General features: G+C 37.2%; 1 protein-coding gene across 1 annotated transcript in view; it reads left to right on the top strand.

Moving 5' to 3' along the window:
- CNTNAP2 (contactin associated protein 2) overlaps window positions 1-25,067 on the top strand; it is a 1,928,204-nt gene that overhangs the window by 550,237 nt on the left and 1,352,900 nt on the right. The window contains exon 2 of the mRNA XM_032866749.1: window positions 18,605-18,715. Within this exon, the coding sequence (XP_032722640.1) occupies window positions 18,605-18,715 (111 nt within the window). The remainder of the gene's footprint in view (window positions 1-18,604; window positions 18,716-25,067) is intronic.

Genomic DNA, 25,067 nt, shown 5'->3' with positions numbered 1-25,067 from the left:
AGACGTCACTGATTGGGGTGCCCTTTTTTTCACATTATACATCAATTTGGAATTCTTGAATCTAACTGGATTTTCTATGAAAAAATAGGTGAAAGGAATATTGGGATCTAATCCATTGATTTAGACAAAGACATGCAAGAAATAATGAAATACTTTCAACTACCAAAAAAACAAAAACAAAACAAACAAACAAAAAAAAACCCTAAGTGTATATTTTTATATACCTAACAATGTTTTATGTTTTAAGATGAACTCTTCATAAGAAATCTGAAAAATATCCAATAGTTAACTCTGGTTTTGTTTATTAAATTATATTTGAAAGAAGCTAGTATTTCTTAAGACTTTTCAGTTTAAAAATCATTTTCTGTTATTCATGGAATTCCCCATTAACAGCAATATGTTTGACAATATAATCTTCTAGGCAGTATTAATTATTCTCTCCCTGGGGGCCCATATCACTTTCTTTTGAGTATTAGATCTCTGTTTCAGCACTTACTACTGTATGGTAGGGATCTGTTTTTGTTATAGCCCTTTCTAGACTCTAAAATCTCACCCAGTGAGAGATGTTTATTATCTACCCCACTCCCTTACTTCCCGAACTTCCTCGGTAAATATAACCTGCTTACTTGAGGGTCAGGAAGACTTTATTAACCTTGACTTAATTACTATTTTACCAAAGCTAAACTTGAAGTCCTAAAGTGTGAAAAGATGCATCCAAGAATATGTAAGTCTGAGAAGTAGACTGGGATACCATTGTAGGCGAACTAACTCTGAATCCCAAGTGTATGCATCTTTTTTTTTAAGATTTTATTTTATTTATTTAATAGATGGAGATCACAAGTAGGCAGAAAGACAGGCAGAGAGAGAGGAGGAAGCGGCTCCCTGCTGAGCAGAGAGCCTGATGCAGGGCTCGATCCCAGGACTCTGGGATCATGACCCGAGCCAAAGGCAGAGGCTTTAACCCACTGAGACACCCAGGTGCCCCCAAGTGTGTGCATCTTTCCCTATTCCTAGTGTATTTGAATTATAGAGCTACGATGTAAGGAACATTTTAAAAATGAAAACAGAAATGTTTTTAAATATCACTAAACATGTGTTACATATATATTATTTTATTCATAAATGTTTCTATAAAACATTTTATAGTATTTATAGAATAAATGTTTATTGCTAGTTTAAAAATATTATTTTTATGGAACTGCTTCCTACATATAGCCCACAGGGCATTGGCTTCTGGTCTTTTCAGATCTACCAAGCCGTTCATCTATTATGTGTAACCACATGATGGAATAAAGTAATCCTAAAGTGAAATTCCTTTTGAGCCTATGAAATAAAAATTTCCTCAGTGTGAGCAGTTCGGTCCGTAATTCAGATCCTTTTGAATATCTATATTTCTCATGAAAAAGAACATTGCGATGATAAAACAAGACGGTGAACCACATATGCTAAGAAGCTAGATGTTAATGGCTATCAGTTTCTTGAGAATCTGGAAATGTTCAAATGCGCAGAACTGGCAGTGTGTCCTGGGCTTTATTGACAAAGGAGTGCTGTGTCATTCTCTGTTACTTGTGATGGTTCATCTGGACCGCTAGAAGTGCTTCCAGCCTGAAGAGAGAAGGGAAGGAGCAAAATCATCTTCTTTCAGGGCTTTGCTATAGACTTATACCAGTATTCATGATCTGTTTTATAATTCTCTCAAAAGTATTTAATTTCTTTATATAGTATATTATACACACACACACACACACACACTCCTGTTGGATAGTAAGCAACAGGTGCCTTTTTAAAATTTTGTACTGTCCTGAGCATCAGGTGGCGTTACAGAATCCAAGAATCTAGACCCTGAAAGGGACCGTGAGAATTTTATGTCCAATCCTCCTACTTCACAGATGGGGAAACTGAGATTCAACATGAATATATGGTTTGCTCAGGAGAGGGGAGGAATGAACAGGGATTGGTACTGGGGTTTCTAAATCAGATGCAGAGGCCAGCTTCTATGAAAATGTAGGTGTGTTGGGAAAACAACATGATTGTTTCCAAAAGGCTGCAGCCAACTCTCTATCATGACGGTCATGAATATATATGTCTCATTTATTTTTCACTGCTATGGCTCTGTTTCTTATTTCGAAATGTAAAACCAACAACTTCCCCCATCTCGCTGTAACTGTGTCAACTTTGGCAATGCAGAATTCTGTAGATCGGGCTGTCTCCATCTCCTGTTTATTTCTGATTACATTGTTTTCTCAAGATATGTTTTCTCTTCCCATCTGGAGTACATTCTCTGGGAATCTCCCTCTGTAAGGAAGCTTAAAAACCAAAGACTGTTATTTTCTGTAACTTTTCCTGCACTTTTACACTGTAATTTCTCTATCCAGAAGCCTTTAATTGTTCCCAATTCCCTTCTCTAGGAGACTGAAAATTATCTGCTTAGTTTTCAAGTCTCAACATGCTGCTACTTTCAATCCTTTTTTCTTACTGCTCCCCAAAACACACCTGGCTTATTAATCAAACACACTTTTTGTAACCTCTAATTAGTCTCATTTCTGTGCCTTGGCTTGCTTATGGTTTCTCTTTCCTCCTCTCTTTGGAGGGCATATGATTTCCCCCCTAACTGTGAGAAATTCTTGACACTGTGGAATTTCTCTTCTTATGCCCACCAGGCTGTATAAAGAAAGAGCCAGAGGCTGGAAGAAGGTTCCCCCAGGACTGGTTCTCAGCAGTCTGGCTGAGATGTTGATCTCCTGTGTTCTGGTCCCTGCTTCCTTGCCTATGACTGCTTGCTTTTTGATCCTTCCTTTCAGACCCGAATTTTCTCCACTTGACTCTTTCCTGTCCTTACCTACCTAAGAACTGAGTTCCATTTTAGTCCTTGTCTGCTTATCTCAGAAACCCTGTGCTGGAGGTATGCCCACTGAAATGGCACCGCTCGTTACCCTTCATTACTGGGAATGTGGCAAAGAAAGATCTGGGGAATTTTCCTTCCTGATTTTCTTTCCATCTAAGTAAGTGTGGGGGTGCCTGGCTGGCTAAGTTGGTTAAGTGTCTGCCTTAGGCTCTAGTCCTGGAATCAAGCCCTGTGGCAGGCTCTCTGATCAGTGGGGAGTCTGCTTCTCTCTCTGTGCTCTCCCTCTCTCTCAAATAAATAAATAAGAAAACAAAGTGAGTGCATGTGTACATGAATTTGAAAAAGAGTTATTTTGTTTCTTTTCTTGCTTAGTTTGGTGTGGTTTTGCCTTTTCATAGAAGCCTTCTGCAATAACTATTTTGTTTAGAATTTAAATACTACCCAAAAATGTTTATCAAAGCAAGCAACTTGCTTGAATTAGAATATATTCCTGGAAATCAGCACATTATACTTTGCCTTTAGATTTGCCCCACATTTCTAGGACATTTTCTTTGTGGTAGAGTACAGAGCTCTCACTCATGGGGCCAGCTCTAAGAGGAAGGGTCAGCAATAACATAAAAAAAATTCTTCCTTTTTTCTTTCTTAAAGTTATTTTATTTTGTTTTATTTGTCATTGCAGTAAGTGTATTCTGTAATCCCCATGCCCATTTTCCCTCTAGTAATCACCATTTTGTTTAGTATTTCTTCCTAAAATAGGGAAGTTTCCATGTGCTTAAATCCAGAGGAATTAGAAAGGAGAAAATAGAAAATGTTATAAGGAGATAAAAATGAGAGAGAGGTCCGTCAGAAATTGGATATGGACAGGCATTAGCACACAGAGATCTTCCTTTTCTAGTTTGCCATTATGATAAAAGGTACCGAGTTAGCAGAGCACAATTTAGTGGGACTTCGTGTGCTAATCAGAGATCTCAATCGGTAGCAAAGTGTGACAGCAAAAGAGACAAAGTTTTGCAATTTGATATATAGCTGGAAAAAGAAGCACTGGATAGTTTTGTCTTAAAGGAGGCCATGGAGAATCTTAAACTTCTTAGGGAAACTTTACAGGGGCAACATTCTTACCTGTGTCCTGGTAAAGCAACTTTCTTATTTCCACAAATTACTTACAGAACCTGTGACTGATAATTTTAGTTAAAAGTGTGAAATTAATTGAGTGTGAATATATTAATCTTGGCATATGGTTTTTTAAAGAAAAATTATTTATTTGAGAGTGAGAGATAGTGAGAAAGAGAGCATAAGTGAGGGGCAGGGGTGGGGAGAGGGAGAAGCAGTCTCCCCAGCGAGCAGTGAGCCCAGTGTGGGGCTCCATCCCAGACCCCAGGATCATGACCTCAGTCGAAGGCAGACACTTAACTGACTGAGCCACCCAGGCACTCCTTGGCATATGCTTTCAAATTGAGTCAAACATCCTGTTTTAATAAATGATTAGAGCAAATGAGTCCAATACCATATTTTATAATCTCAACAAATGACCTTCACACTCTACCGTCACCTACATAAGAAATCTGCATAATTTTTGCCTCTCTTCTATCTAGGATCTCACACATCTGTTTGAAAAACACATTCAGTCACCTTCCAAAACATCTTTGTACCGTTTTCCTCTTATAAACCCACTGCCACTGGCTTTGTTCACCTCCGTACAAACTGGAAATTTCACTGCTGTAATACTCTCATTGTTTCCAGAACACATGTCCAGCAATCACTTCACCCAGCTGCCAAGGTTTTGTTTTTTTTTCCCCCCCTAAACTATAGATATGATTATATCATAACACTACTCTAATAAGCTAACCGCTTCAGGTTCCTCAAGGTCTACAGAATATAATCCACATTTGTATCATGGCATTCATGAGCCTGTGAAGTTTGGAACGTAAGATTTCTAGATTCAAACATAATAGGCATCCAATAAACATTTATTGAAAGAATATTGAGGGGAGCCAGGGTGGCTCAGTCAGTTAAGTGTCTGCCTTTGGCTCAGGTCATGATCCCAGAGTCCTGGGATCAAGCCCCACCTCCGGCTCCTTGCTCAGAGGGGAGCCTGCTTCTCCCTCTGCCTGCCACTCCACCTGCTTGTGACCGCTCTCTCAGTCTGTCAAAAAAATAAATAAAATTAAAAAAAAAATAAGAATAATTGAGAACATGTAAAATATAAATGACCAAACAAGATGTTTTTATGCATTCTTGCTTTAACCTTCCTATTCAGATCAACCCCTCTGTAAATTCAATGATTGCTACCGTCTGTACCATCCACTGTTCATTCATTATGGGCACCAGTCACTGTCAATGTGCTACATGTACAGAAATGAAGAAAACTATCATGGGCTCTATCCAATGCAGTGAACTAGTCACACATTAAACAAGTAAATACATCATTACTATTCATCTTAGTTGCTACAAAGAAAAGGGATTGGGTTGGTTCTCTTAGGAAGAATGGAAGTGGGCTGAATTTAGTGTAGGGGATGAGAGAGTCAGGGAAGGTTTCTTCTGGCATTTGATTTAAGATCCGATAAATTATCCAAGAGGAAATTGGGAGAAGAAAACATTAGACAACTACAAGTTGTTCTTTTGTTCTTTCATTTTTTTTTTTTTTTCAAAGATTCTATTTGTGTCTCAGTCCTTCTTGAAGAAACCATACATTCCCATACTTAGCCTTTTTGTGGTACTGGCTCAATTGTCTGGAATGCTCTTCTCTTCCATTTTCTATATAATGAATTTTTTCTTATCCTCCCATATTTTTTTAAATATTAAAATTTCAAAATGTCCTTACCCCTTAAAAATACCACACACGGATGTTCGTAACAGCTTTATGCATATTGCCAAAGCTTGTAAGCAATCAAGATTTCCTTCAGCAGACACACAGATAAGAAACTGCTCTATATCTAGACAATGGAATATTGTTTAGTACTAAAAAGATATGAGCTATCAAGCCATGAAAAGACATAGGAACCTTAAATGTAGATTACTAAGTGAAAGAAGCCAATATGTAAACGCTGTATGTTGTCAGATTCCAAGTATATGACACTGTGGAAAAAAACAAGACAGTGGAGACAGTAAAAAGATCCATGGTGGCCAAGGTAAGGATGGGGACGTGAATGGCCAGCGCACAGGGGACTTTTAGGGCCATGAAAATACCCTGTGTTGATGGACACCTGTCATGACACTTTCTCCAAACCCTTATAATATATAACAAGAGAGAATCCTAAAGTAAACTATGGACTTTGGGTGATTATGATGTGTTAATATAGGTTCACTATGGTTAAAAAAACATCCTATTCTGGTGAGACAGCTGTGCATGTGTAGGAGTATGGAGTATAAAGCAAATTTCTGTCCCTTCCTCTTAATTTTACCCTACATCTAAAACTGCTCAAAAAAAAAAATCTTAAAAAGGAAAATAACACTATTAACATTAATTTTTCACTTTGTTTATAATAAATTTGGTAAAATATCACATTTTCTGCTGTCAAGGGCTTCCAATCTTTGAATGTTCCTAAAGCCCAATGTCTTAAAATCCCCTACAAGGCCCTGGAGACCCAGCCCTTTTTCTTCCTCTCTGTGTCTTTCTGACTTCTTCCCCTTTGATTCCCCCATGCTCCTCCTGCTCCATCCACAAAAGGTCTGGCTCCCCGAGACATGCTTATCCTGCTGCTGTATCTGGGCTTCCTTACCTGGGTTTCTTGACCTGGAACAACCATTCCACAAATATCAGATAATGCTGTATGGCTTGTTCCCTCTTCTCCATGACATTTCTGTGAAAAATGATGCTATTAATGAGGTCTGCTTGGACTTCTCATGTAAAGGGCACTTATCTGCCCAGCACCCAACGGGTACCCTTCCTTCCCTGCTCTATTTCTCGCCAAATAATTATCACTAGCTTACATACCATGAATTTTTAAATTTATTATTAATTATAATATAAAACTCTGTGTTGTTCCCTATTGTATCCCTACTGTGGGGACTCAGTTAATAACTGTTGTATGAACAAATGAAGCATATCTTCTTTGCACTCATCATCACTGGGTAGTTATTCTCAATATAATTTTTTCCTATCTTATATTATCAATACACATTAATTGAAGAATATTTAAAAAAATAGGAAACATAGAGGAAAATAAAACTTACAATGATCTAATAACCAATGTGACATCATGGCTAACATTTGGTTTATATATTCTTTTAGCCATTTATTCATCTACAAAGATAGACTTCATAAAATTAGTATTATAGTATAAATACCATTTCATAGGCTGCTTTTCTTTAACTGAATCTACCATAAATATTTGCCAATTAATTAAACCTTCTTCTACAGCTTCGCTTGACTCTCTAGTGCTCCACTGTTTACTTTGTACCAAATGTATGCATGATGTAATCTGAAGTGACTTGGGCCTGAACACTAGAGAATGTTTATCTATAGGACTTTAGTCAATTATTTAAAAGTAAAAGTGGTTAATTAGTCCAGGAGATAGACTAGGTTGTCAATAAGTACATTGCATCTTATTGTTAAACACTGTCTTTGACTTAACCAGTTAATGAGACAAGAAGTCAAAAAGTGAGACATTTGCCAGTGGACCAACAAATCACAATCCAGTGAGCCTCATCCACAAGAAGATTGTCAATGAAAGCTTTAAGAGTGCTCAAGTTCATTTAGTCATGTTGCAATTGACCTTGACACTGTTCAATGTTGTCAGTTTATTGAAAGTGTAAGGTAGCTCTGCCTTCTTATGAGACTGTAGAATTTGAGTTAAAAAAAAAAAAAAAAAAGAAAGGCACTGTAACCATTGTTTTAGAGATGAAAACTTCTGCCTGGTTCTAGGACAAATGGTTGATTCTATTTTTAAATACTACTTCAGTTTGGATGTTTTTTTGTGGTTTTTTTTTTTTTTTTTTTTTGAGTGAAGTAGTATGAATTAAATTTTCAAACACTTTTTTAGATTTCGCAAAGGATAAAAATTGATTTTTATTATTTTGTGTGATAGGATTTATTTCTTTAAAAATTAGAAGATCAATTAGAGGAGACAAAAATTTAACTTATTTTTTTAAAAAAGCCTCACAAATCTATTTTTTTTTCTAGTATATAACAGTTCAGGAGATAATTTGAAACTGATTCATCTGTTATACCATCTGTCAGAAATATGCTGCAGCTGTTAAATGTCCAGCAAAATTTGAACTACAAGTCTCAAAGTAATTTGCCCTTGGTACATGCAGACCAGACAATTTCCAATTTGATTTACAACGATGATTCTTGCAAACGTGACTGATGTTCTAGCTATACTACTTAATTTTTTTTTTTTCTGAGCACAGCTATTGGACTTATAAAAGGGATGAGGAAAGAAATTTGATCTAATTTGATTGAATTTATTCATGTCATAAGCTATTATACTGATGGCATTCAATGTTTTTCAAAGTTTTCAAGAATACCCACTCTGGGCTCTGTATTCAACACGTAGGAAATGCAAACAAGTTCCCTTCCTTTAAGAATGGTCCAGCAAGGAGCAAGTGTGTGTAGCAAGGAGATCAGAATATAAACAAATACTTACCACAGTAGATTTTCAGTGATACAGGATGAGAGTGTTATGTTAGAAAGACCAAGAGTCTTATGTTCCTTTGAAAACAAAACAAAAAAATAGATGTAAAGGAGCTAACCCAGGGAAATCAATAGCTTCAACGCTCATAAAATCCATTTGCTGGAGCCAAGATATTTCAAAAGTTCTGGAAGTATATACTAATGATGTAGGCAAAACCTGTATATAATTCAAGGGTTCCAAACGACAAGTCATTTTAGGCTGATAAAGATCAGAGTGAAGATCTTTCTTGGACAAGATACGGTGAGGCTGGTCTATGCGTGACATCATGTTGTGAAGCCAGCTCTCTTGGCAGTTTAAAATGGAAAAATGCAAAATTGTCTGTTAGCTAGAGAAAGGGAATATGTTTCAATGGCCAAAACTAGGAACTGTTTTGCTTTGCTCACTTTTAGATGGTTTTATTCCTTACTATCGTCAGTATTTCATTGATTCAGCAATTCTTTATGTGTTGCGTGCCAGGGTTTTAGGCCCTGGGAATAGAGACTCAGGGGGCTAGACACAGGCACTAGTCTCACAATATTTATAGTCCCAGTCAACAAGAAAAGAAATAAACAAGATTAAAAAAAAAAAAAAAGCAATCACGGTAATTTTAGATTATGATTAGTGCTATGTATAAAATGAAATAGTGTGATCAAATAGCAAGTAGTATCTGGAAGGTGTGAAGGTAGAAGTTGAATTGGTTAATTTAGATAAACTGGCCGGGGGTGGGGTGGGGGAAGGAGGTGTTGTTTGAATTGAGGGCAAAATGGAATGGAGCCAGCCTTCTTTAGATGTGGTAAAGAGAATTTTAGCCAGGATACAGAGAGGCTAGGAAGAACCTTGAGCTTAAGTGTGCTGGGTATTTTTAGAACAGAGAAAAGAGAGTGAACCTAAGTTAGTGACTCAGAGGAGAAGAGCAAAATAAACCAAACCAGAGATGCCTTACGGCCAGACCATCACAGGCTTGGGTGGAGTTCAGATTTTGTACTAAATGTGAGGGGAGGGCACTTGTGTGGCTCAGTTGGTTAAGTGACTGCCTTCAGCTCAGGTCATGATCCTGGAGTCCTGGGACTGAGTCCCGCATCAGGCTCCCAGCTCCACGGGGAATCTGCTTCTCCCTCTGACCTTCTCCTCTCTCGTGCTCTCTCTCACTCTCTCTCTCTCTCAAATAAATAAATAAAATATTTTATTTTTTAATAAATAAAATCTTTAAAAAAATAAATGTGAGGGGAAAGCATTGGAAGGTTGTCAGGCCATGGCATAATCTGATCCCCATTTAAAAAAAAAAAATCCATCTGACAACTATGAAGAAAGTAGATTTTAGGGAGATCAAGTTTGAAGCAAAAAATAAGTCCCTAGTAAATATTTATTACATGAAAAAATGGAATAAATTTGATGTACATTGTGGATGTGTGTTTATTCAGTGTAGGCATATCGATTGAGTGAGTGAGTGATGGTTTGGGGCTTTCTCTGAGAAAACCTACTTAAACCTGCAGAAACCATTTCCTTTTAGTTGGAAGTTACTGTTCTGACCCGGACAGAAGATACTGAAAGGGCAGCAACTTCATCATATAGGGTGGTACGTTAAGAAATTCCTGGGATCAAAATGAGAGATGAGAAAAATCTGACCATTTCAATATTATTAAGATATCTGCATAGCTCAGGCATAAATTCAGTGTAACATGTATAGATTTCATCTGAAGTGAGTCTAGAGGTGGTGTGTCCTTGAAATGTAGACCTCAGAAGCATAGGCTTGGCAGTTAGGGCCAGCTCAGTTTTTGTCCCAGCTCCACCATTTTCTGTGAGCTCTCAAGCTTCCTCATCTGTAAAGCGGAAATGATACTGATGTCAAAAACTTACTCTAATAACTGAGTGAGATAGTTCTCTCAAATTATTTGCTGTGTTGCCTGTCACATAGTACTCAGTAAATGATGACGGTTGCTATTCACCTATTTACTGGTTTTGGTAATAATGGTCTCTACCATATGCCAGTCATGGTGGTCCAAATTGCAAGGAATGAGATGGAAGACCAGACAACTGGCTCATTTAGCCAAAGGTACTATAATGCCTATGGCAGCACATTGGGCCTTGTCACATTACATAGAAAATTAACAAAAAGTAAGTGAATGGTGCCACCTCCATTGGGCATACACAGGAGGGATTGAGTGAGAAGAAAAACGGGGAGAGGTGGATTTCTTTTTTGTCACCTACTGATTATCACGGCGTGTAAGATATTCTCACTCAACTGACTGAAGTCCAGTTTGATTATCCTTAGCTTTCCCTTTAATTAGCACTTGATGGCAAGCTAATTATATTTCTCTTCATGACCACTGTCCCGCATAGTCCTTTCATGGGATAAATAAATGAACCAAATCAATTCTTCTGTAGATTGTATGAAAAACAATTCTCAATCATATAAAGTGATCTAACACACATGCATTCTTGGACTCTTCTCTTTGCAAAGCAATTTAATTCTGCTACGTAGATAGTAATATAAATAAGAAGCTATTTCTTTATAAAACAAAATATGTAACAATGAGGCAGCATTTGTATGGGAATTTCCATAATAGATTATTGAGTAAAAAAGTATGCTACCGGGGCACCTGGGTGGCTCAGTGGGTTAAAGCCTCTGCCTTCGGCTCAGGTCGTGATCCCACGGTCCTGGGATCGAGCCCCGCATCGGGCTCTCTGCTCAGCTGGGGGCCTGCTTCCTCCTCTCTCTGCCTGCCTCTCTGCCTACTTGTGATCTCTGTCTGTCAAATAAATAAATAAAATCTTTAAAAAAAAAAAAGTATGCTACCAATCAGATTTTGAATTTATCTATTTATATCTGTATCTATATATAGATATCTACATCTTTATATATAAAGATATAGATAGATAGAGTATCTGTGATGTTAAATGGAGTGTGTGGTCGTGCATCTCTGAAGACCAGTTAACAGTGGTTATTTGTATGGATTATGAGCTTTCTCTTAAAGCTTGCTTTCTCTGGGGGCGCCTGGGTGGCTCAGTGGGTTAAGCCGCTGCCTTCGGCTCAGGTCATGATCTCGGAGTCCTGGGATCGAGCCCCGCATCGGGCTCTCTGCTCAGCAGGGAGCCTGCTTCCTCCTCTCTCTCTGCCTGCCTCTCTGCCTGCTTGTGATCTCTCTATCAAATAAATAAATAAAATCTTAAAAAAAAAAAAAAAAAAGCTTGCTTTCTCTGTATTGCATGGAATTTTATAGAATCAGGAAAATAACAGATCTTATTTCCAGTGACAAAGAGTAAGCCACAGAAGCTGGAGCAAGAGGTATACAACGTAGTTCCTGAACAGTAAAAAAAAAAAAAAAAAAGAAAGAAAGAAAGAAAGAAAAGAAAGAAAAGAAAGAAGAAAACATGATTTAAGCAAAGATATAAAAAATAAGAGATGAGTTAGAGTCAGTGGTGTTTTTGCCCAAAGGAAGAGCAAATATTTTTCTCATATACTCCTATGACACTGATTTTTAAACTGCTACTAAATGAAAATCATAAGACAACTGATTCAAAACTGGGAAAGAATTTTTGAAATAATAGAAAAATTGAGGAGACTGTGGGTAAGATAAAATCAAATTAGGTTGTTCAAATCCATGGCTGGAGGTAAAAATCTAGATCTTTTGTCTGTGCAGAGCATGTTTTCTCTTCCCTGCTCATATTAGGGAAACCTCAACCTAATAGTATCTCTGAAAGTCACAACTATCCCAAGAAAATATGTAGTAGACAATGTTAAGTTAAAAAAATGGTGGACCTCCACTATGTAATGACATTTATACAAAAAAAACAATATTGAAAGAGAATGTTGTATTTCTATTTCCCATACTTGCCATATGTTTGGTAAGAAGTAATGCAATATTTGAATATTACATAATATAAATTGGTAACATTAAACAAAATTTAGCCTCCAGATATGATAACACAGTTTCTATAAAGAGAAGTAATCAGGGTATGAGATTTCCACAGATGACATATGGAAGGATGTAAGTTTGTTTTTGCTTTTTAACAGAATGCTAAAGTTAGCAAAAATCTGAGGTGAAAAATACAGTGCCTATTCAAGTAACTCATGCTGATGAGAGACAAAGCACCATACTTCTAAGGGCATCAAAACAAAATATTTCTGCAATCAGCTGCCCAAATTTATGGGAAGTAAAAATAGTGTGTCTGCCACAGCTGTGAAGAAACATTGTAAGGATATTGTTCTCATTGTGTGCCTTTCCTCCCTCCCTCCCTTCCTTCTTTCATTTCTTCTTTCTCCCTTTCTTTCTTTATTGAAGAGGAAATGAGAAAAATCAGTCACAATCTGAGCAATAAAGTATCTGACCTCTGGACATGCTAGATCCCATCCAAGTCTTCCCTTGGTCAGAGTGAGGGAAGGGAAGCTACTTAGAGTTCGTGAAGACCTGAAGGGGCTAGACTGACGTCACTGATGAGTTAAGAAGCCCCTGAGTCAAGACTTCAGTCTCCTTTTCCTTCAAATGCCTGAAGCTACCCATTAGGCTAGATGGGAAATAATGCATTATTTGTTCAAGGGGTTTCCCCACTGTCTTGGAAGCAATGGCTAGGAAGTCAGGCAAATGGGTCCAGGGGATAATATCGTAAAGCAGTTGGTTGGACATGACTAAAATTTAGGAGAATTCACAGGTAGTGGCATACTCAAGCAGGTGAATAAAAGAATTGGCAATAGTCAGACATACGGGTGAGCAGACAGAGCATGAGGAAATTTAGGAGCAGGAGGCAAGATGCCATCCTGGAGTCCTGAGATGGGACTCGGGACCCGGAAATGAATACTGCAGAGAGACAGAACGTCTCAGGGAGCATCTGAGACACAACTGGCATGGCCAGGGAGGGTAAAAATCACAATGACCCAGCTTGTAATTCAACATAGTTTGGGCCATACGGAGCAAGGCAGGAGCCTATTGTTTGGAAAGAGAGGAGGTCAGACGGAGCTCGGGCCTCTTAAATTTGTCCTGACTATGAGAGGAAGGGTCATAAAACATGAGGCAGAATCAACGTGCAGGTAGAGGTAATGTAGCTCCAGCTTCAAGAGTTAGGAGTTGAAGGCGAAGGACATAAAGAGACTGCGAAGGGATGTATTCCTCTGAGAACGCGCCTTTCACAGTGGCTTTTCTAGTAAACTATGAAGGAAGATGTTGCTAGAATTGCTGTCCTCAGAACCCTGGCTCTGGAGTCTTTTGTTGTTGTTTTCTGTGTTGTTGTTCTTGTTTTCTGTGTATCAGGCTTATGTTTCCAAATGTGTGATAGAAAACATGTATATTTAAAAGACAGTGTGTAGTGAAAATTCTCCAACATTATTCTTCCTCAGAGATGCATTTGAATGCCATCTTAATGTCAATGGCATGCATTCTAAAGTTCTTTGACCTGGTAAACTCCTGCCCATATCCCTTTGCCAAAGAGGCCCCTCTCAGCCAGGTTCTCTTAGGAGAGGGACAACTTTGTCTGTCAATAATCTCCTCTGTTCCAGCATGAATTAGTACAGAATTCTTACAGCTAGTCTGACTTCCTGATTGACTGAAATTGTGTGAAAATAAAACTCAAAGCCCATCTGTTTCTCTAGTTTTCATCCAAGATTCCCTGGAAGGGAAGTACACTGGAGACCAAATATTTGCCATAGTTGTGTGGCCATAGTCTTGGAAGACATCCCACTATGGGAAAATAAAATACCAAATTATTTCAAATGTTAGCAATCTGTCTCTCTCTCTCTCTCCTCTCTCTTCTCTCTCTGTTTCTATTCCTCCTCCTTGTCCTTCTCCTCTATAAAACTTCTAACTTTCCCCAGTGATTTGCCTGATTTAGTAATATTTAATGTCTGCAGAATTATTTTTTAAAAGATTTTATTTATTTATTTGTTTGACAGAGATTACAAGTAGGCAGAGAGGCAGGCAGGGAGAGAGAGGGAAGCAGGCTCCCTGCTGAGCAAAGAGCCCGATGTGGGACTCCATCCCAGGACCCTAGGATCATGACCTGAGCCGAAGGCAGAGGCTTTAACCTACTGAGCCACCCAGGCGCCCCTATCTGCAGAATTATTAAGACACATGTTCTAATACAACAAACAGGCTGAGTCTTTGGAATATATAATGCATAATAACCATTATTATAGTTTGAAATGAAAATGGATAGTTCATCACAGTAGTTGGCGGGCAATATGTACATGTAGCCTGCTGAAGAATTTGATACCCATTGTGGCCTCTGTACTTTGAGCAAAAAGTACTCTTTCTAGAATGTTCTTCGCCCTCTTTCCACCTGTCTATATTCCCTCAGTTCTTAAGGTCATATTCATTATTTATATGTTACATGATACCATAGGTGATGATGAATCATTATTTCTTGTGGATACCTGGAGTATTTGTCATTCTAGACCAGACGTTGGAATATTTTTTTTTTCTGTAAAAGGTCAGAAAGTGAATATTTCAGCTTTGCAGATTATATGGTCTCTTTTTGTATCATCTGCTGTGGATTTGAAAGCAGCCATAACTGAGTGAGCATGGCTGTGCTCCAATAAAACTATTTACAAAAACGAGCTGGGGGCCACATTTTGGCCTGTAGGACACAGTGTGTGGACTCCACTACTTGAAAATGCCTGGAGTTTTAAAACTTGAGAGAAGGTTAGCTAATGTGCTCATATTATGAGTGAGTCATCAGTAGAAAGGGGGTTAAGTGACAAAGTCACACATTTATGTTGGAGCCAACAGTAACAAGCAAATCACTAAACAACAGCCCTGCATTTCAAATGTATCTATTGGGTGAGTCTGGTGGTGGGTATTATGGAGGGCACCTATTGCATGGAACACTGGGTGGGGTGTGATGCATAAACAATGAATTCTGGAACACTGAAAAGAAATAAAAAATAAATAAATAAAAATAAATAAATAAAAAATGTATCTATTACTTTTAGTTCTTGATTGTATTTTATTCAGCACTGAATTACAAACTGTTTGATATTATCGTCTTATTTCATGCTTAATTACTTTATGTGGGTCTATATATTATTGGACTCATGGGGAAATGGGTTATTTTTCGATTGCCCAAAGTAGCTAGAACAGCACAAGACACAGAGTAAGATCTCAATGAATATTTGTTATTAAAGTCTTCCAGGAGAACATACAGTATACATAGCATTATTCTTACTTAAATATGTGGCTATGGATTATATATCTGAATTTAGAAGGATGTAATATAGCCAATGTTTAAATTCTGATAATAATAATCTTGCAGCTACCTAAAAAAAAAAAAAACCCACAAAAAGTTTCTTCTATCCCCTGTATTCTCTTAGCTTCCTAATCACAATTTTATTCTAATTTTGTTATTCTGATTTATATGATTTTTTAAATTAATGAAAAATTTAAAATTCAATATGAAGATGATCAACTTGTGGAAGTACAAAGTCTTTAGATATAATAAGGATAAAGTATGTTTAGGTTTTATACATGCTATATTTAAGTTCTAAATTTAAAGTAGCTAATGGATCATTTAATCAATTATTCATCAACTTCATTTTAATTACTCTCAATGTAACATATATGCATTGAATGTTCAATTTTGGAAGATGAGTCACTCATCTTCAGGCATAAGCTAGCCCTATTGAGCAGGTTTAGACTAGAAAACACTTCTGCCTCACGATCTTACTGATTTCTAACAGAGCTCACCTCATTTCCTTCAGATTACTACTCAGATGTCACCTAATGCAACAGACTCTCCTTGGCAAAGCAGCAAAAAATAGGCATTCTCTAACTCTACCTTATCCTCTAACCAGCAACCCCTTCTTTCATATTTAACATGTCTAGTATTTATTACCCTATCATCATATGAATTAACTTTTTTGCTTTTACCTATTTGTTTTTGTTTTAGTTAGTTTTTAGTTCCCACTAAAACATAAATTCCATGACAGGAATGTTGTCAGTATCATCTACTGTTTTTGCTGTGCCTGGCTCAGCGTTGGTGTTGGGTGCATGTTTGAATGAAGGAGATAAAAAGGAATGCATGTTAGCACATTCCTAATAAAATGGGAAATTTGGAAGTAATGATTACTCCAAGTCAATGCAGAACTTTTGTCAAAAGGTTATAAAATGTTAGATTCAAAAGAGTCAGCACTTAAGAAATCAAGGTTTTATATTTGTGCTCACTGGCAGTTCACAGAATAGCAAAAATTTTTAACAATTAAGACAAAAATCCTTCACTGTAGATTCTTCGTGAATTGGTAGTTTAAAAATAAATTTTATGTTCATCTTTTCATCCTTTTACAGTTAGCTTTCTGGGGAATATATTCATACGCAGATCCATATTTCCCAGAGGTACTTGCAGCATAACTAAGAAAAATAAGAAATATAACTATATTTTACGAGGATGGATATGTTCATTTTTAACTTCAGATTTGTACATACTTGAGTGGTGAGATAATGAATAATTATTCATTTCCCTGGTATCACTGGGGACTTCACTCTACTTGAGTGACTTTTCAAGAAAACTAGTTCCTTCCTTCTGTTGCTTAAGTTTTCTCCCATTTATAAATATTGGAGGTAAAAAGCATTCTAGAATATGTAGTGTAACTCTCTGCCTTATTAAACAGTACTGAGCGTGTGTCAACATTTGTGGAGGATTGAAGACCACCTATCTGACAATTAGGTGGTATGCCATCTTGTCATTTGGCAGTGTGTTTTGGGACTCTGCAACCATCAGATTTCATTGGTTCTCTTTCTCATTCATTCATTCACTCATTCATTCTATGAATGTTTTTAGAGCCTGTGCCAAGTAACAGGTGGGGTTCCCATCACTGAGAAGTAAGCATTAAGCAGACTATCAAAAATTTGATTCCCATAGAGCATGCATTCTAGTGGGAGAGAAAGGAAGCCAAACAAATGAGTAAAAACATACATGCTAGGGGCTCTGAGTGCTATGAAGTAAAAGAAAGCCAGGAGTGGGGACCAAGAGTGATAGTAGCATCGAGTTCATTTAGCTGAGTGGACTGGAGAAGCCTGTCTGCAGTAGTGAAAGTGACCTTGAGCAGAGACCAGAAGGAAGAGCCTTGTGGAGCTGGAAGAGTAATCCTGAAGGCCATGGCAGGAGTTGGATTGATGTTGCAGTAAGATGCTGCCCTAGTGGTGGACAGCAATGGACAAGGATGCTGGAGAGAGATGGGACCAATCCAGTGGCCACCATGGGCCACTGGAGGGCATCAGACTTTATTTGGAATAACTGAGAGCAGGAGTCAGTGAACATCATGAGCATGGAGCTACCTGTCCACTTTGATTTGTAAGCATCCCAGAGGCCACTGTGTGCAGAGCGATAGAGAAGCAAGGGAGGAAGGGAGACGACTATCCAGTCTTTCACAACAATGATCACTGATGGCCACTTGGACCAGGTGATGTGACAGGGTAGGATTTGAGGTATTCCAGAATGAGATCATGCAACTCCGGATGCAGTTTCCAAGAAAGCATGTGAGGACTTGGAAGAGCTCCAAGAGTTGAGTCCTGGGCATTTTAACATTTAGACATTAGGAAAATGGGAGCGATCCATTGAAGGAATCAAAGTAAGCAGTAGTGAGGAAGAAGGAAACACAAAATCTTAATGGCTGTGGAAGCCAAGTGAAGAATGGCACCAAGGGTTCATCTGGTCCCAGTGCCGTTGATTGGTCGTATGGTGGGAACTGGTTAATTTCTCAGATGGCCGTGCTTTCCAGGGTGGTGATTATTCTTGTTCTCCCTTAATGACCCCTATTTCTGAGGCTTTTTTAACTTTGGTAAGATTTGTCCTAGTCTTCTGTCCTCTAATCTCTATGTTTCTAATCAATGTTTCCAAGCCTCTACCCCTATAATGAATAAATCCCTGAAGATTTCCAGAAGATGCCAGCTTTTCCAATGTCATGTAAACACCACCACCTTTCCTCCTGACCCTTAGCAGGTCAGCATTGAGGCCCTTCAGCATAAAGCTTTTTATCATAGCTCCAACTCTTAAAAAGCAGGCATTTAAATTATCACAGTTGAATTATCTAAATTCTGATCATTTGCTAAATGCCGTATCATAGATTGTGACATTTGTACTGTAATCAACAAGTATTTTAACTAAAAGTACCAGTCCTTATTTTTAAATATTTAATCTTTTTTTTTTCTTTTCTTTTCAGAAAAATGTGATGAACCGCTTGTGTCTGGGCTCTCCCATGGAGCTTTCAGCAGCTCATCGTCCATGTCTGGGAGCTATTCTCCGGGCTATGCCAAGATCAACAAGCGAGGGGGTAAGACACAATTGATTTCCTTCATCCGTAAATGTGTTAAATAAGGATGTGTTGTATTTAAACCTGCATTTCTAAAATACATTTTATTTAAAAAGTGCAATAGCTATAAATAGACACCTCATAAATACTATAAACCTCTTTTGTAGTCACTATTGGGGGTGATGTAAGAAAATCTGTGTTGGAAGTAAGAGATGGTAAATTAAAGGGGAAGAGTTTTTAGAGTTTGTACAAGATAATGAATCCCAAATGATATAAAAATTCTGAGTTAAGGAAGTTCTTGTTAATTGAAAAATCATTTTTTAAAAAAGTTACAATGAACTGATTTCAAATATGTATACAGTGGATGAAAAAATACTCTGTATTCACTACTTATTTTTTATTTTTAGTAACATATGGACAGTATCCATTGAAAAGATAAGATAAAAAAAAGTGGTCCTGGGTAATGTCTGTCCCCAGGGCTCAAAATTTAATTTTGTTATTAAAGGTGTTGTAAAAAACAGTTATACATTTGCAACTAAAATTTGAGTTTGGGATTTTAAAGTAATAGTATAGGCTGTAATCCATAGGGCAGCAATAGACAACAATCCATAGAAAATGATTAAGGACAGAAACTTAAAACTCTCTTGCTCTAGAACAACACTGATATAAATAACAATGAGGGACAACTTAAAAAGAAAAGAAAAAATATTTTCTTGGATAAATATGAATCAAACCACAGGGACCATAATTTGTCTTCAATAAAACTGGAAATACTAAATTCACATCACAGCCAATTCAAGGAAAAAAATATATAGATAGAAGGAAAAAGCAAGGGATGAAGGGAAGGAGAACAGGAGGAAAGAAACAAAGCAGCAAAGATGAGAAAAAAAAAGAGAGAGAGAGAGAGAGAGAACAGGGGAAACCCAAAAGAAGAGAGAAAAAAGAGAAGAAAGAAAAAGTGACAGGTGAAAAGAGAGAAAGGGATATCAGAGAGATTCAGAAAGACCAAAAGGGAGAAGGAAATATGTAAGAAAGGGGTAGAATAATATACACAGAAATTCACAGGTGTACGAAGGCACCTTAATTAGTAAAAAGATTCGGTGGAAGATACACAGGCAAAAGTGGAGGAATACAAATTTTAAAATATATACTGCTTTGATATAAAAGTAGTATTAATTAGCTGCTCTTTTTTTTGTAATTAATTTTCCTCTTTTCTAAATTATAGTATAATTGGCATGTAATGTATTAGCTTCAGGTACACAGTATAATGATTTTATATATATTGCAAAATTGATCACCACAATAAGTCTAGTTCACATCTCTCACCATGTCTAGTTACCATTTTTTTTTCTTGTGATATGGACTTTTAGGAACTTTCAACTATGTAGTACAGTATTATTAACTATATGACTTACTTCCTTTATAACTGGAAATTGATACCTTTGACCTTTTTTCACCCACTTTACTGGGAACTCCCTCTGGGAACTACCAGTGTGTTCTCTGCGTCGAAGTGGATGCTCTTTTTATAATATGATATTTGTCAGGTTATGGTCATGACAGAGTTGGTGAGTTACTGTAAGTTACCAAAAATTTTGCTTAAAGATGTAAAAGTAGGGGCGCCTGGGTGGCTCAGTGGGTTAAGCCGCTGCCTTCGGCTCAGGTCATGATCTCAGGGTCCTGGGATCGAGTCCCGCATCGGGCTCTCTGCTCAGCGGGGAGCCTGCTTCCTTCTCTCTCTCTCTCTGCCTGCCTCTCTGTCTACTTGTGATCTCTGTCTGTCAAATCAATAAATAAAAATCATTAAAAAAAAAAGATGTAAAAGTAATGAGAATTTTAATTCATTCCTTTTCTATAAGTCATTTTAAACAAGCAAAAAAATGTAGGTAGAAAATCATGAAACAAGGAACTGGCCATACCAAATAATAATTATGATGTAGGCCAGCCAAGTACTATTAAATCTGGAGCAAAATGTATAAGAAAAAAGAAATGGCACATGTATTCCTAGATGTCAGGAGGATACCATATTCCCTCAAGGAGGTCCTGACATTGAGAGATCAACTTTAATGAGAAGAAATAGGGTCACAGAATATTTCCGTAGAAGGTTTCATAGGAAAATATGACTGATGAATTTTATACCCAGAGAATCTGGGCAAGTCAGGTTGCCTTAAGCACATAACCCCTTTGGGAACACAAATGGTACAATATAATAAAAAATGAGATATGAGAAATAAAAAGAATGAAGAAACCATGGCCAAAAGCCTGGTGCTGAGCAGTGAATCCATTTAAATATAGACCATAAGGAAACAATTTAGGAACTACAGATGTAGAACAGAGTAGAAATATTATAGATAAAAGAATGTCAAAATACCAAATTATGGGAAATAAAAGATGTATGTAAAATACATGTAAAAAGATGTATTTAAAATAGTACAAGATGTCACTTTGAATTACTTAGAGCTATTTACCTACTCATATATGTAGAATAAGGTATCTGAAATCAAACTTTTAAAAGTTAATTTGTTTTTTTAACCTGGTGGGTGGGATTTGAAGAATGTCTTTCTTTCTGATAAGTTTCTCTAGTTTATAGAATGGAAATATCTATACCTACATATTTATATAGATAGATTTATATATACAGTGTATATCCAAAAAGAAAGTTATTTCAAAAGCAAAAGAATGTAAACAAAATTTATGGCTTTATAGTTGTTTGACCAACATCTCATCTCTGTTTGACTATTAATACGATACACTGTTATGCATGGGGATGAAGCCGTGAAGTAGTGGTTCACTGGGAGAAATCATCGTCTGTTCTATAGTTACAGATTTACACTTGCTTATCACCCATTTTATCAACCTTTGTTATTCGCCCATTTTATCAACATTTGTTCTTCTGGGGCTTAAGTTACTTAGTCTTTGGTTCTCAAAGACCCCTTTTGCTTATCAATGGTATGTTGTGTATATTTGCATATAATTCCTCCCCTACTCCATCATATAACAATCTTCCTGATTGTTTAGGACTGTCCCACACTGGTTAGATCTCCACTCCTCATGCTGCTCTACCTCTAAGTGTACATACGAGCCTCCCATGTGTGGAGCTGGCCTTAACCCTAGTTGATGACCTCAATATGGGTCAGAGTAGCAAGCATCAAAGAGGAGAATTATTTCCTCTACTAGAAAAAAAAAAGAAAAAGAAAAAAAAAACTACATGTGGTTATTTTCATAATAAATGGAGCTTTTTTCCTTAGTAGAGTTCATATGCAAATGCTCTTGGGAGAGGAGCCATGTTGACTGAAATTCATACTAAGGTATAAATGGCTAATAACCCACATTGATTAAGAATTTATTTTTTGTTATTGCAGTAAAATATTATACTTCTCAAGAATAGATAAAGGCAGCAGAGACTTCCAAAGGGAGTAAATTTAAATATATATATATATATATATCTTTTTAATATATATTTATAGATATAAAGATATGTATCTTTATTTATATAAAAATAAAAAGATATATTTATATAAAAGATATATAAATCTTTTTATTTTCATATATATATTATACACATTTATATACTTATACATTTATATATCTATCTTATATATATGTATGTTTCTTGCTGGATATATATATATGTTTTCTTACTTCACTATTAGCAAGAATCATCTGACACAAACACCATATAAGCATCTGAAAGCAAAAAGTTCATACGCTAACAGAGAAGGATAAAATAACTTACCAATGATACAAATACAGAAAAGAACAAATTCAGTTGAGCATTATGTTGATTAACATTCTTCCAGTTTTATCATTTATTTAAATGATATTTCTCAAATAAAGATTGAGTTTTTGAATACATAGAAAATCAGAGAATAATGCAAATATACATTCAGATGACAGATTGACATATATTTTAAAAAATGAGTTTAGTTTTTGGGTCCCCACAGTATTAATCCATCTGCTGCAACCTTGATGTCAGGGGCTGGTTTATGACAAAACTGGGGGAAAAGTGATGCTTACATGGAAAATTCACCTATAATTTTCTGATGTCTTTTAGAGCCTACTACGGCTTTTTGTTTTTGTTTTTGCTTGTTTGTTTTATAAAAATACCAACCCCCTGCAATCTATCTTCTGGATTTATCTCCCTATTCTTAATTCACTAAAGGCATCCCATTTTTGTGTCATTCTATGTCAATAGCAGTTAGATGGGTTAATCTTTCCAAAGGTTAGCAAAGATACTAAACCTTTGAGAGTCTCGTATGCGGAAAACAGTACCTTACATTTATATAGTATTTTACAGATTATCAAATGTTCTTCATTGTTCAATGTCCCCTGATCTTCACAGCAACCTTGTTAGATAGGATGTTAAGTTAGAGATGCCAGTCATTTCTTCTGCCAGACTTTGAACTTTCCGTTCACCTGCTTTTGTAGAAATCATCCTCTTTCTCCTGCCCCAAGGGGTCATTGTTCTGTCCCATGGTTCTCTTCTCCCAGATTAGAGCTGTTCATGCTCCATGTTGCAAGAGGAAGCAATATTGGTGCTGCACTGGAATTAGCCCAAAGATAGAACCTAAAAAGCTGGAAGATATAAGCCAAGTTTGATTTATGCTTATAGCCAGAGCAACCCAGTCAGGAAAGCTCAGAGTTTCTTGAGTGATGTGGGTCTTGACTGCTTTTCTTTCTTTTTACCATCTTACCATTTAGTTTCCCTCAGTAGACCCTTCAACACTTGCTGCTCTTCAGAGACTTTTTCCGAAGACTTGCTTCCTGGCTATTCCTTTCATTTTAGAAACCTGTCATCTTCTCTATTAAACCAAAGGGCAAGGAGGTATTGTGGTGGTGTTGTTTTGAGGATATTTATCCTTTATTTCTTCCAGCAGGGAGAACAGATTGCATTTGTAAGCCACATAATTGATAATCACTTCTGGGAGGAATATGTGTATAATAGACATCTGGAAAGACTGCTGGAACAGATCTCTTAATGTCCACACGTGTGTCTTAAAAAGAACTACAGTCTTTACCTTCCCTTAAAAGACACTGCTGAAGTTAATAATTGCCCCCATGCCTCAAGAACTTGGCTTGGTCAAATCATTGTCTTTATAATTTTCTGCCTCCTGTTGGCCAGGAGGGAGTGTTAGTAATTAGCATAATACTGACCTCCTCTACTTACACTTCCATACTTACACGCGTTGGAACACCTCTTCCAGGCTCCTGAGCGGCTCTGCAAATCACCATTCTTCACTGCTCTTCAGAGGTCTTTCCTGCTTCTGGAAAAGAAATTTTTCTCCCCTTTATTGCATCCTCAATCTCCTGTCCCTGAGTTACATTCGTAAAATACTTCTTGTTCCTCTGCTTTCTTTTCTTCCCTGTTCTGCTTTAAATATTAACAAGATCCGTCACTACTAATTAGACTGTAACTGATACAGTACTGAGCTAGGGAAGCAATCACAGTGCTTCTGGGAGGACATTGTCCCTCTTTGTGTCCGTAATGCCTCCTACTGGTGCCCTTCTGTCCGCTCCAGTCCCTTACCCATTCCTGTTCCATACTGCCCCCTTCTGGCAGCATTTTTAAACCATTATTAGGAAGCTCTTCCCTTAGAATATAACATCAAGGGTTAGATTATGAAATAACACTGAGTTCCCAATTGTTGAACTTTTTTTTTTTTTAAAGATTTTATCTATTTATTTGAGAGAGAGAGAGAGAGCATGAGCCAGGGGGTGGGGGGAGAGGAGCAGAGGAAGAGGGAGAAGCAGATTCCTTGCTGAGCAGGAAGCCAGACTTGGGGTTTGTTCCCTCAACCCTGAGATCATGACCTGAGCCAAAGATAGATGCTTAACTGACTGAGCCACCCAGGCACAACCACACCCCCCCCCAACTGTTGAACTGTCCATGTTAGCAGATTCCATCCCACCATTTCCCCTCTTTCTCTTCTCCAGCCTCTGCCACTTACTGTTTCTCTTAATCTGTTCCTTTTCCCGCTCAATGAGCATCCATTATTACTTTAGTGTGAACTTGTTAGTTGTGTTACTTCTTCTAGGAGAATTTGCCTTTAAGAGCAGATCTGTGGGAGCAGGAAAATCTCAAAGACTGATTTTCTAATGTAGCATTTTAGAATATTTGCCATTCCTATTTGGACTGGCCATACTTCTTCATCTTTGAATTAAATTACTCTCCTGAAAACACCTGCTGACTTTGCCAGCTCTGACTCAGTGCTGAGCAGTGAAGAGAGAATGACTTGTATTCATGCATAACTAAATCCCACTATGGAATCAACTAAGGATGAGCATGGGATCAGTCAGTTATCAATCTCTCTGCATCTTGGTTTCTTAATTTCTATGTTTACTATACAACCTCTCATCCAAACTAGGAACTTTGACA

This window comes from Lontra canadensis, unplaced genomic scaffold (genome assembly GCF_010015895.1).
Source record: "Lontra canadensis isolate GAN:19392208 unplaced genomic scaffold, GSC_riverotter_1.0 scaffold2, whole genome shotgun sequence".
Taxonomy (NCBI): Eukaryota; Metazoa; Chordata; class Mammalia; order Carnivora; family Mustelidae; genus Lontra; species Lontra canadensis.
The sequence above is the reverse complement of the archived record's forward strand: the minus strand, read 5'-3'. Positions and strand labels throughout refer to the sequence as shown.